The 12,105-nt window shown below is 50.9% G+C and overlaps 1 protein-coding gene across 2 annotated transcripts in view; it reads right to left on the bottom strand.

Annotated features, from left to right (window-relative positions):
* Nucleotides 1-12,105, bottom strand: part of LRP1 (LDL receptor related protein 1) — a 1,437,817-nt gene that overhangs the window by 230,823 nt on the left and 1,194,889 nt on the right. For both annotated transcript variants that reach the window (XM_086966724.1, XM_086966716.1), the window contains exons 75-76: nt 2,073-2,192; nt 1,173-1,438 (exon numbers count right to left, since the gene is read on the bottom strand). In XM_086966724.1, the coding sequence (XP_086822850.1) occupies nt 1,173-1,438; nt 2,073-2,192 (386 nt within the window). The remainder of the gene's footprint in view (nt 1-1,172; nt 1,439-2,072; nt 2,193-12,105) is intronic.

A 12,105-nucleotide genomic window follows, 5' to 3' on the forward strand; every position in this document is an offset into this window, starting at 1 on the left:
AATGGAGTTCTAGGCTGGTAGGCTGAGAGAGGTGATGCACTTTGGAGCATAAAGATTGGGACAGTGACACACAGTGTGCCATTTTTACACTGATATTCTGGTATATTTGAGGAACCGGTCCAGGCAGTGCCCCTTCTCCTTGCTTGAATTAGACAAATTTGTAGGAGTTTGAGTTAAACTCAAATTGAAGTTCGAGCTCTTCCGTCTGGGAGAGATGGGGGGGTAGTTAAATGTCCGTCTGTCAGATCTGGGCACAGAATGAAGAAAAAAAAGAATTTTAGGTACCTAGGGATTAAGGTCGCACACAACCTTGCAGTTTAACCACTCTTAATGTGGATAGAGTGCTGTAGGAACATAAACGGTCGTCGGACTCTTGAAAACTTTGCCCCGTCTTTCATGGGTTGACAGTCATTGGCAAAGGTGATATTTCTCCTACTCTGCCTTTACGTGTTGCAGAACTCAATGTGCCCTATCACAAGGGGTATTTTCTGGGAGCTCAATAAACTGATGTTTTCAGTGGTCTGGGCAGGCCTACAGTGGCCACTTTGAAGCTTCCACGAGAGAAAGGAGGACTTGGGCTCCCAGATCTGTCTCTTTACTATGTTGCGGTGCAACTTCAGCAAGCTATACACTGGTTTCCAATATGTGATTCTGACTCATCACCACAGAAATCTGGAATATATTCCCAAAGGGTCTGACAGAAAAAAGTCATGAAACAAAAGCTTGATCAAGCAGGCAGCAACCAAGTGATCACACATCTCTACACAGTAATGTTACTGGCCTGGGGTGGAGGCGGAGGGCTAGACCACCATCAATTCTGACAGGGTGTGGGAGAAAACTATTGAGAACATTTTAAGTGAAAATCTCATTCTGGGCTATGTAGGCAGTGAGCCGCATGGACGTTACTTTGAGTGAACGTGTTAATATGCTACATGTTAGAATGCTCTATTAATGGTGTAGTGTGATTACTGTAACCATGCAGTTGGATGTTGCTATGAAGCTCAATAAAAAGATTTTATAATGAAAACTATGTCTACCACATATAAGCACTCACTTCCACACGATTAATGATATTAGCATTTCTCCCAGATAGGCGTACCACCTAATCAAACAAGTAAAAGTTATTGCTAAGGCAACCTAAGTTTCAGTCTAGGCAGCAGCTTCAGACTCACATTGAGGTCCATGACTCCACTATCAATCTGCCTTCGGTTGCGATTCGAGGAAGTGGAAGAGGTAGAAAGCAGCTCGCGGTAGGAGATCTTGCCAGTGTGCCAGTTTGTCCAGTAGATCTTGTTGCCCTTGACATAGACGTCCATGGCATCAATGCGCACATTCCGGTCCCCCTGGAAGGCCTGCTCATAGGCAGAATTGGGATTGAATGGATGGAGACTCCGAATCTCGTTATTGTCGGCTATGTACAAGATTTGCTGAGGCGAGTCTATAATGGGTTGGATGGACAAAAAGCACACAGAAAATTAGCAGGTTTGAGCAAAGACCACAAAGCACTTCAAACCTGCTATACAGCATCAAACAACATTTTACATGCTGACCTACGAGTGAGGCAGAGGATGGTAAAGGAAAAACTGGCTTAAAGTGCACTTTAGTTCAGTATTCAGGGTGTGTTTGCAGAGTTTTGTGTTTGCCATGGTTAAGGAAGGGGATAGGGTAGTACAGTCAGGATTTTGCTGTATTTGTATTGCTGTTTATGGACCTCAGTGCAGGAACAGCAGGAGATGGTGCAGGCAAGAATCTATGTAGAATTGCCAACACTCTGTGAGGATTGGAATAGCAAAAGTTATAGGTTCCCAGATGTATGTATCTGGAGCAAAGTACAGTTGGAATTGCTGTTTTTCTGGGAGGTGACAGGAGAATTCTTGAAGTGGCCTCGAGTGGAGTGCACTGCAGGCCACAAAGCAAATGCACTGACTGGATAGCCAATAGCAATGGGTGCTGCAGATTATGAAAAGGTACTCTGGCACTGCACAGTGTTTCTAGAAAAACCCAAGTAACAGACAGATATGCACAGAAGAAGTGTGCTGACAAAATTGCATTTTGGGACACAAAATGCTTACTCTCAGACTTGCAAGTGTGGTGCATCTTCACAAAGTTCTTGGCACAGCTGCATAAGTGTGAACCTTTGGTGTTGTTACATATCTGTGAGCATGTCCCAAACTTCAAGCACTCGTTCACATCTGAAATGAAGAGAAATATAAATTAGCATTTGAAATCGAGTCCAAGGTTAATCTCTCCATCTCATCGGGCAATGGAGTAAAGCAGAGAAAAAGCCACCTAAAAATGCAAAACAGACAACAGTTCACCAGCTCTCCTATGGGTGTATGTCCAGGGCCCTCCTACATGTATATACCCTGGACTCTTCTACAGGTATATGCCTCGGGCACATTGGGCACCACAGCAAACCATTAGAATGAAACTTTAATGACACCATGTACGGCACTCCCCTTCAGAGTACCTATAGGAAACATTACTCAGCAAATAAGGGCCAGATTTTACGTCACTGTTATTTACGTAGTATGATCTATAATTATCATGTTGTTGTAGTGTTTTTACAATCATGGTGATGTTTTATGCAGGTCTGGGAATGTCATTCAATAGATCGGGCTTGTTATTTGTGCCTGGTCAGTATTAGTGTGATGTGTTAATTAGTAGGTTTATAAGGTACTTTCCTTCATATACAAAATTAGGATTTTGTTGCAGTTGCCCCGGCCTTTTTGACCCTTTTTTATGCTACTAGATGCAGATTCTGACTGACAGTGAGCTGAGAATGGCTAACCAGGCCTTTGTGCCTATGCTCCTTGTAGGAAAGTGCCTCTTTTTTGCATGGTTACCAACCACTTTTTGCCTATGTTGATGCTCTTTGATTAAGTGTGCCCTGGGTTCCTGCCAACCAGGTACCCAGGGCCTATATTCTTTTGCTAAAATGGTACTGTTGCAAACCCAATTGGCAACTCTCTGGCCACACTTAAGTCCATTGTAAAAGGTACCATGGGTAATAAGGACAATGTGACCTGGGAAGGCCTCTAAGGGCTGCAACCTTTACTGTACCACCCTTAGAGGCCCTGTACCCTGACTGACAGACACACACACAGACACCCCCCCCCCCATTTGCATGCTGCATGTTTTGGTGCAAAACAAACTGAAGAGTCGACATGGCACAAATCCCTGTAACCCACTGGCATGTCTTGGTAAGCCTCCCCTCTAGCTGGGTGCACTATACCACTGGTGAGGGTACAGGTGAAAGAGCCCTGCACCCCTACAGTGTCTAAACCAATCCTTTGACACCCAGCAACTGGCCCCCACTGGTTCTGACCCCCACTTTGGGCGGGAGAATCGAAGGGAAAACCAGGTTAGGAGGAGGTGTGCCCACCTTTATTAACCCCACCCCTCAGATGGGGGAGACGAGGTGAAGCACAACTCCCAGTCCCCGCCATATTGAAGACGGAGGGACCCAACCAACCAGAGTGAGGCAAATGCCCCCTCCCTCTGGAGGGTGACATAATAGGTGGTGTACCCACCCCAAGGAAGGGACCCATTGGTCCCAACCTTTACCTATCTGAAACACCTCTAAATTTAGTATTAGGGGCAGCCCTGAACCATGCCTCCTTAGACAAGAAGATACAAGAAGGAGGTGGACTGAAGAGGTGTGCTGAAAGAAGAATTTTATTTATGTATTCATATAGCGCACTATGACCCGAAGGCGAAGAAGAGGACACCGACTGACTTGGACCCAACCCTACCGGCCTGTACCAACCTCTATCTGCTCCAGCTAAATCCCTGTTTGTCCTGCAGCTAGCAGCCCCCGGAACCCTGAGGACCTGTCCTGCCTTCCCTGAGCACCGGATTGCTCACCAACAGACACTGGCTCCGGCCAAATCTGCGAGTCTTCACCGGACACACACGGCCGAGTGGCCCAACACCATGAGGAGGTCTCCCCGGCAATCCTGACCCGGGATCTTGTGATCCCTGACCTACCTCGAGTCTCCAGCTAACGCCTGCAGCCTCTTTCTGGAGTATCCCCCTGACCGTGACCGGAGTCAGTAAAAAGAATTCTTCATCAAAAGACACCCGACGCCCCAGAGCCTTGCGTGGCCCAACCAACGGTGTCCCGGCATCCCAACCTTCTTCTCCAACCAGTGGTTCCCTCCAGAAGATCTTTGTGCCCAAGCCTGTGGTGTTTTGCCAAACCGGAGAATCCCCATTGAAAGTAACAGGGCGCCAGAGTCAAAACAGCACCCTGCACACGGCCACCTTAGTGACGCTGTGGGTGTACCTTGTGTGCTAACCTGAACCCAAGAACACACGGTCCAGTACCAGAGTTCCCAAAGCTAACGTTTCAATCACTGGAGGGTAACTGTTCCTGAAAGAAAGAAAAGTAGGCCTATTTGGTTGCTGGTAGGACTAGTGGAAGTGACTTTTTCAAAAGAGCGGTGTCTCAGAGTGGGAATTCCTCCTTTTTGCAGAAGTGCCCTCACACACCCACGCAGGTGTCATGCTTCATCATTGTGCATTGCTCCTCGTGGGGGTGGGGCGGCAGTCCCCCCACGGGCCCTGCGAGAGGACTCTTTATCAAAGATACGCCGCAGTGGTGAGTGTGGGGAGTGACATAAATGAATTCAAAACACCGCACTGGTACCCTAAGACAACTTAATTCAGGGGTCCGTGTGGTATGATTAAAAACTGGTGATAAGTTAAGTCATCTTGATCTAGTAGTAAGAGAAGTGAGTATTTTCTTTCTGCATAGTGTAGGTGGTAGTGGTGGTGAAAAGTAAATAAATTAAGGTCAACATGTTTCACGCCTCAAGAGGTCCCTAGTGGATCCTGTGGTGTTTCTTCAGGACAGTGTGATGTGTGAAGAGTGAAGAACAGGGGTCTGAGACAGCGACACTCCGAACACTCTGTAGTACCTATATTCAGGTGTGGTCAGGGCGAGACTGCACCCACAGAGAAACTACCACTTTAAGTTTCTAAATCCAACCTAAAAAGAGACAGCAACACTAGTCCTTTAAAAATTATTCATACTAAGTAGTACCATGCAAATCATGCATGTTGAATAATACACAACCTCTGTATTCGATAGGATATTGATCACAATGCCGATTGTTCATCTCAGCGTGATGATAGTTATCTATTAAAAAGAGGCATGCTGGTGCACTCCTAACCCATTTGCCATGAACCGGCTTGTGAAGTAACCCAACTCACTGCACATCTGTGCCCACCATCGTGTGACAGGCAGTGAGTGGTAGAGACACATCAACACACATAAGACGTGTGAGTGTCCTCAGCCTGAAGACAGTTACCTGTTAAAAAGAAGCATGCTGGCGTAAATATAACCCAGTGAGAAATAGCGAGAGGTACCCCTTAACAAGGATCAAGGGAAGTAGGGTTAACCAACCAGTAAACAGGAAAAATTCCCTTGAGCAAAATATAAAATTTATAAACTTAGTGCACAAAAACAATAACAATTCATATATAAAGCAAAAGGCCACAATTTATTAGTCACACAATAATTAAAAAAGTGGACAATAGCACCACTTAACACAAGTAAAAACAGTTAAGACAATGGGGAAATTTAATAAAATCACATGGGATTCAATGTTGACCAGCAAAATTGATACAAAAAGACAGACAACAGTGAGACATAAAATTATACAGTACTAGGCGTATATTCAAACTCTATCTGACACCCATGTTCTGTGCACAATAGTATAATGTATCAACACAGGTATCAGAGTTAAGAATTATACTTGAAAATGCGTCATTTTGCTTTATATATGAATTGTGTTATTGTTTTTGTGCACTAAGTTTATACATTTTATATTTTGCTCAAGGGAATTTTTCCTGTTTACTGGTAAATATAACCCACACGCCGGGAACCGGCTTGTGAAGTGAGCCAACTCACTGCTCATCCGTGCCCACAATTGCATCACAAGCAGTTATTTGTAAAGAGACATCAACACACATAAGGTGTGTGATTGGCTCCCTAAGTGTGGCGTGTGAGCCGTGATCAGTGGTGAGGCTTAAAAAGTTATGCGCATTGGAGTAAAAATGCTTATCCAGAGAGAAATTTTGCGACACATGCGTGAAAGACAACACGTAAAAACACATCATCCTACCCCAAAATGTAGTTTAAGGAAGCCTCATCTGCGTGGAGCGCGATATGAAGAAGTGTCCCTGTGAGTGACAGAATCACAACGAACACATGGCAGCAGTTGTTAAATGCAGAAAGACTTACTTCATGGTTCCCACAGGGCAGAAAATAATCCCATTGCCTCTTCAAGATAGCAGCTCATTACCTGCCCTCCTCTACTCGAATGCAGGTGGGAGGCAGTACCGCTGTTTCTGTATTTAACCAGACCTGCCTTCCTGTGCATCCGCTCTGGAGTGCTGTGTGACGTGTGGGCACAAAGCGTGATGCTGCATGTGCATCAGGATAGCGTGGTGGCCATCTTGGAAGTTTCAGAACCTGAAAAACAGGTTATGGAGGACAAATGAGCAATTGTTCTGGGCACCATCTTGTAATGGGGCGGTGTTCATAGACCTACCAGGCGCTGGAGCAAATGTATATCCAGCATTGTGAATAGATGGGGAAATGTATGACCCCAAAAGTTGGAAGGAGCCTATAGAGGCTGATGCACAAGTTACTACTTGTGTAACAATATATCTGTAAGAGACATTAGTTAGTGATAGATTCCTTACCTTAGAATATCCCCAGGCGTCAGACTGGATCCGGAAACTTTTGCGTAGCAGTACCCTTGCGCGTCGGTAGGCGTCATCTGCGGCTCCGCGTCAGTCGTCGGCGCCGTGTTGACGTCGTCGGAGTACTTAGGCGCCGCCTCCACGTGCTGACGTCCGTTCTTAGACACAGCTTTTCCGCGCCAGAAACGCAGAGCTATGCCAAAAACCAACACTGGTGCCTTGAAACTAGGGCCCTGAAAGTGATATATTCCTTACCTTAGAATAGATACCCCAGCAATACCAACCCTGGTGGTGGGTCTGCAAACCAATAATCACACCAGAAAGTCCTGGAGGACGGAACTGCCAAAGAAGCCATCCCTCCGGACTTGGCTGTCCAGGCAATAGTGTCTTGCAAACGTGTGCAGCGAGGCCCACGTAGCCGCCTGGCAAATGTCCTGCAAGGGCACACCTCGGCCCAAGGCAGTTGTAGTCGCTGTGGTTCGAGTGGAATGAGCCCTCAGCCCAACAGGGGGTTCCTTCTTTGCCAAGGAGTAACACGCCTGGATACACAAGATGATCCACCGCAAGATGGTCCGCTTGTGTACTGCTTTCCCCTTCTTAGCGCCCACGTAACCAACAAAGAGTTGGTTATCCACCCGGAACTGGCGTGTGCGATCCAGATAAAACGAGAGCGCACGTTTTGGGTCCAGACAGTGGAGCCTCTCTTCCTCTCTCGAGGGATGCAGAGGCGGAAAGAAGGTGGGCAAGGTGATGGATTGCCCAATGTGGAAGGCCGTGACCACCTTGGGTAGGAAAGAGGGCCTTGTCCGCAACACAACCTTGTCCGGATGGACTGAAAGGAAAGGAGGTTTACAGGATAGAGCCTGGAGTTCACTCACTCTCCTGGCAGAGGTGATGGCTACCAGGAAGGCAGTCTTCAAAGTGAGAAGGCGAAGAGGACAGTTGTGAAGTGGCTCGAAGGGAGCGCACATCAGAAATGTAAGAACCAAGTTCAAGTCCCACTGAGGCATCACAAAGGGAACAGGTGGAAACGTGTGTGTGATGCCTTTCAGGAATCTATTTACAATAGGGGACTTGAACAAAGATGGCTGATCAGGCAGCCTTAGGAAGGCGGAAAGGGCAGAAAGATAGCCCTTGATAGTGCCCAGAGCAGAGCCCTGCTGGACAAGAGAAAGAAGGAAGAGAGAAACCTCAGAAAGAGGGGCAGAGAGAGGATCCACAGCCTTTGCTGTGCACCATGCCACAAACCTGTTCCACCTGCAGGCGTATACCGACTTTGTGGAGGGACGCCTGGCTGCCAGAATGATGTTACAGACATCAGGAGGCAAGTCAAATGGCCTCAACTGTCGCCGCTCAATCTCCAAGCATGGAGGTGGAGACCGGACAGGTTCGGGTGGAGGACCGTCCCCTGCTGCTGTGACAGAAGGTCCTCCTGAAGAGGCAGATGAACCGGGGGATCGACTGACATACTGAGTTGCTAGGATACCAGTACCTTCGTGCCCAGTCCAGGGCCACAAGGATGACTTGTGCCCGGTCGCGCCTGATCTTCTTCAGCACTCTGGGCAGAAGTGGTATAGGCGGAAAGGCGTACAACCGACCGCTACTCCACTCGCGACAAAAAGTGTCTCAGAGAGTGTGCCGCCTTGGAAATTCCAACGCGCAGAACTGATGACAGTGCACGTTCTCTTCGGTGGCGAATAATCTAACCAAGGCTCTCCCCACTGCAGAAAGAGACCTTGCGCCACGTCCGAGTTCAGACGCCATTCGTGCTCCATCACGCACCGGCGGCTGAGTTCGTCCGCCCTGGCGTTCAGAGATCCTGCCAGGTGTTGAACCACCTGAGTCAAGCACTGATGTTCCAGCCATTGCCAGAGGCGCAGAGCCACCACACTCCCTCGGACAGAGGGGAGGAATGCCTTCAGTGCTAGACGAATCGCCCGCAGCTCCAAAAGGTTGATATGGAGCCGGGACTCCGCCGGAGACCAGAGGCCTCTGATCTCCACTTCTCCCATGTGGCCTCCCCAGCCCTGGAGGGACGCGTCCGTCACAACTACGTGCTCCGGCTGGGGAAGGGAGAGGGATCTGCCGCTGACCCAATCGCGGTCCGTGAGCCACCACTGCAGCTGTCTCGCAGTGCCCTCCGAGATCAGGACATGGTCGGACAGGTTGCCCTGATGCTGGGCCCACTGAAACCTCAGGTCCCACTACAGAGCCCGCATCCGCCAACGGGCGTGATGCACCAGAAGGATGCAGGAAGCCATCAGCCCCAGAAGCCGCAGCGTCAACCTGACCGAAACTCGGGATAAAGGCTGGAAGATTGGAATCAAAGCCTGTATATCCCGAACCCGCTGTTCGGGTGGGTAAACCCGAAACTGCGCCGAGTCGAGAACCAAGAGGGGCACAGGTGTGACTTCGGCACATTAATGGAGAACCCTAGCTGATGCAAGAGGTCTGCCGTCATCTGGAGGTGGCTGACGACTGTCTGGGGTGAGCCCGCCTTCAACAACCAGTCGTCGAGGTAGGGGAAGACTGAAACCCCTAACCTGCGCAGATGAGTTGCGACCACCGCCATCACCTTCGTGAACACCCGTGGGGCGCTTGTAAGGCCGAAGGGGAGCACGGTAAACTGAAAGTGCTTGTGGCCTACCGTGAACCGCAGGTAACGCCGGTGGGCCAGCAGGACGGGGATGTGGAAATAAGCGTCCTGCAAGTCCAACGCTACCATCCAGTCTCCTGGGTCCAGGGCAGCTAAGACCTGAGCCAGAGTCAGCATCTTGAACTTCTCCTTCCGGAGGAAGCCGTTGACGTTCCGTAGGTCCAAGATAGGGCGTAGGCCCCCTTTGCCCTTCTTGGGTACCAGAAAGTAGTGGGAGTAGCAACCATCTCCTACTTCTGGCCCAGGATCACGCTCGATGGCCCCCTTGGCCAAGAGGGCCGAAACTTCCTTCTGCAGAAGCCGCAAGTGATCCCCCGATACGCGGTGGTATTGCGGTGGCATGGCTTGAGGGGTCATCTCGAAGGGGAGGGAGTAGCCCCTCCGGACGATCTGCAGCACCCACCTGTCCGAAGTGACAGTGCGCCAGTGAGAGTGGTGATGGCGAATCCTGCCCCCTACTGGCGTCACATGGGCCGAGAAGCACGGACTAGGAGTGTTTAGAGGCGGATGCTGCGGGGGAAGGTGTGGACTGGCCTCGTCGTTGTCCCCGACCGCCTCCACGGCGATTTCCACGGCCGCCACCGCGCTGGATGTTAGTCTGCAGCGTGTGGCTGGCAGCACGTGTGGGGACGCCCCTTCCTTGGCCACGAAAGGAGCGAAAGGCACCCGATTGCTGGCGCGGGGTCGAGAGGCCCAAGGACTTGGCCGTAGCCCTGGAGTCCTTAAAGCGCTCAAGCGCATGGTCTGCCTTGTTGCCAAAAAGGCGACGGCCATCAAACGGCATGTCCATCAGAGTGTTTTGGACATCTGCCGAAAAGTCGGCGGACCTCAACCAGGCATGGCGTCTAACTGCCACCGTCGTTGCCATCGCTCTACCTAGTGAGTCGGTGGTATCCAGCCCACACTGGATAGAATATTTGGCTGCATCCCGACCCTCCACAAGGGCTTGGCCAAGTTTGGCCCGTACCTCCAACGGACACTCTGGCAGCACTTCCGCAACCGTCTCCCACAGAGAGTGGGTGTAGCGGCCCAAGAGGCATGCGGTGTTGGAAGACCGCAGTCCCAGACTAAGGGGGGAAAAGATCTTTTTTCCATACTGCTCGTACCTCTTGGATTCCCTGTCCGGCGTCGCGTCTCGCCCAGGGACCAGAGGGTGTGGAGCAGGACGCGACGCCCGCGACTCCGAAGGAGCCGCGTGGGCAGTGTCACCCGAACCCCCGGCCGCATCGTGCGAGCGTCAGGGGGAGTCAGAAGAGCGATGACGCCTCTTCGACTTCTTGTGCTTCTTACCTGACGACGACTTCGACCCGGAGGAGTGGTGCCGACTTTTGGAGCTGTGGTGGCTCCGAGCCTGCGACCTGTCCCTCGACCTCCCGTGGGACCGGGACCTCGCACGGCGCGGGACCGACTGCCGGAGTTCGAGTCTTCTGCGGGACCACTCCCGCCTGGCTTTCGAAGAGAGGGCCCGGCAGTCGGAGCAGGCCTTGTCGTCGTGGTCGACGCCTAGACAAGTTAGGCACAGGTGGTGCGGATCCGTGACCGACATCGTGCGGTCGCAATCCTCACAGTGCTTGAAACCAGGCATCCCTAGGCACCGATCGGAGTCGTAAAGACTTTGAAAAATGATCAAAAGGATTCAAAAAAGTTAGTCAAAAATTGACTAAGGCTTACTGCTTTTTCCAGATCTGCGCTTGCTGGCGCTGAAAAAAGAAGAACTGACGTCAGCACGCGGAGGCGGCGTCTAAGTACTCAGACGACGTCATCACGGCGGACGCGGAGCCACAGACGACGCCTACCGACGCGCAAGGGTACTGCTACGCAAAAGTTTCCGGATCCAGTCTGACGCCTGGGGATATTCTAAAGTAAGGGGGGTCGGTACTGCTCGAACCGCCAGGTCTTGAGTTTCTTCCTGAAGGTGAGATGGTCTTGGGTGAGACGGAGGTGGATCGGGAGGGAGTTCCAGGTCTTGGCTGCCAGGTAGGAGAAGGATCTACCTCCCATGGTGGCTTTCCGAATGTGTGGAATGGCGGCGAGGGCGTGGCTGGTCGATCGTAGTTGGCGGGTGGGAGTGTAGAAGGTCAGGCGGTTGTTGAGGTACCTGGGGCCTAGGTTGTGGAGGGCTTTGTGTGCATGGGTGAGGAGTCTGAACGTGATTCTTTTGCCGACGGGGAGCCAGTGCAGGTCTTTAAGGTGTCCGGAGATGTGGCTGTGACGGGGGATGTCCAGGATGAGTCGTGCAGAGGCGTTCTGGATGCGTTGGAGTCTTTCCTGTAGTTTGGCTGTGGTTCCGGTGTAGAGAGTGTTTCCATAATCCAGTCGGCTGGTGACCAGTGCCTGGGTGACCGTCTTCCTGGTTTCGGTGGGGATCCATCGGAAGATCCTTCGTAGCATGCGTAGGGTGTTGAAACACGATGCCGATACGGCGTTGACTTGTCTGGTCATTGATAGGGAGGAGTCCAGGATGAAGCCCAGGTTGCGAGCGTGGTCCGTTGGTTTGGGTGCGCTGCCTAGGGCCGGGGGCCACCATGAGTCGTCCCAGGCAGACGGTGATGATCCAAGGATGAGGACTTCCGTCTTGTCTGTTCAGTTTCAAGCGGCTGTTCTTCATCCACTCGGCTACTTCTTTCATCCCTTCGTGTAGGTTGGTTCTGGCGGTGGCAGGGTCGTTGGTGAGAGAGAGGATAAGCTGGGTGTCGTCGGCGTAGGAGATGATGTTGAGGCTGTGTTTGCGTGCG

Source organism: Lissotriton vulgaris, chromosome 1_1 (assembly GCF_964263255.1).
Source record: "Lissotriton vulgaris chromosome 1_1, aLisVul1.2, whole genome shotgun sequence".
Taxonomy (NCBI): domain Eukaryota; kingdom Metazoa; phylum Chordata; class Amphibia; order Caudata; family Salamandridae; genus Lissotriton; species Lissotriton vulgaris.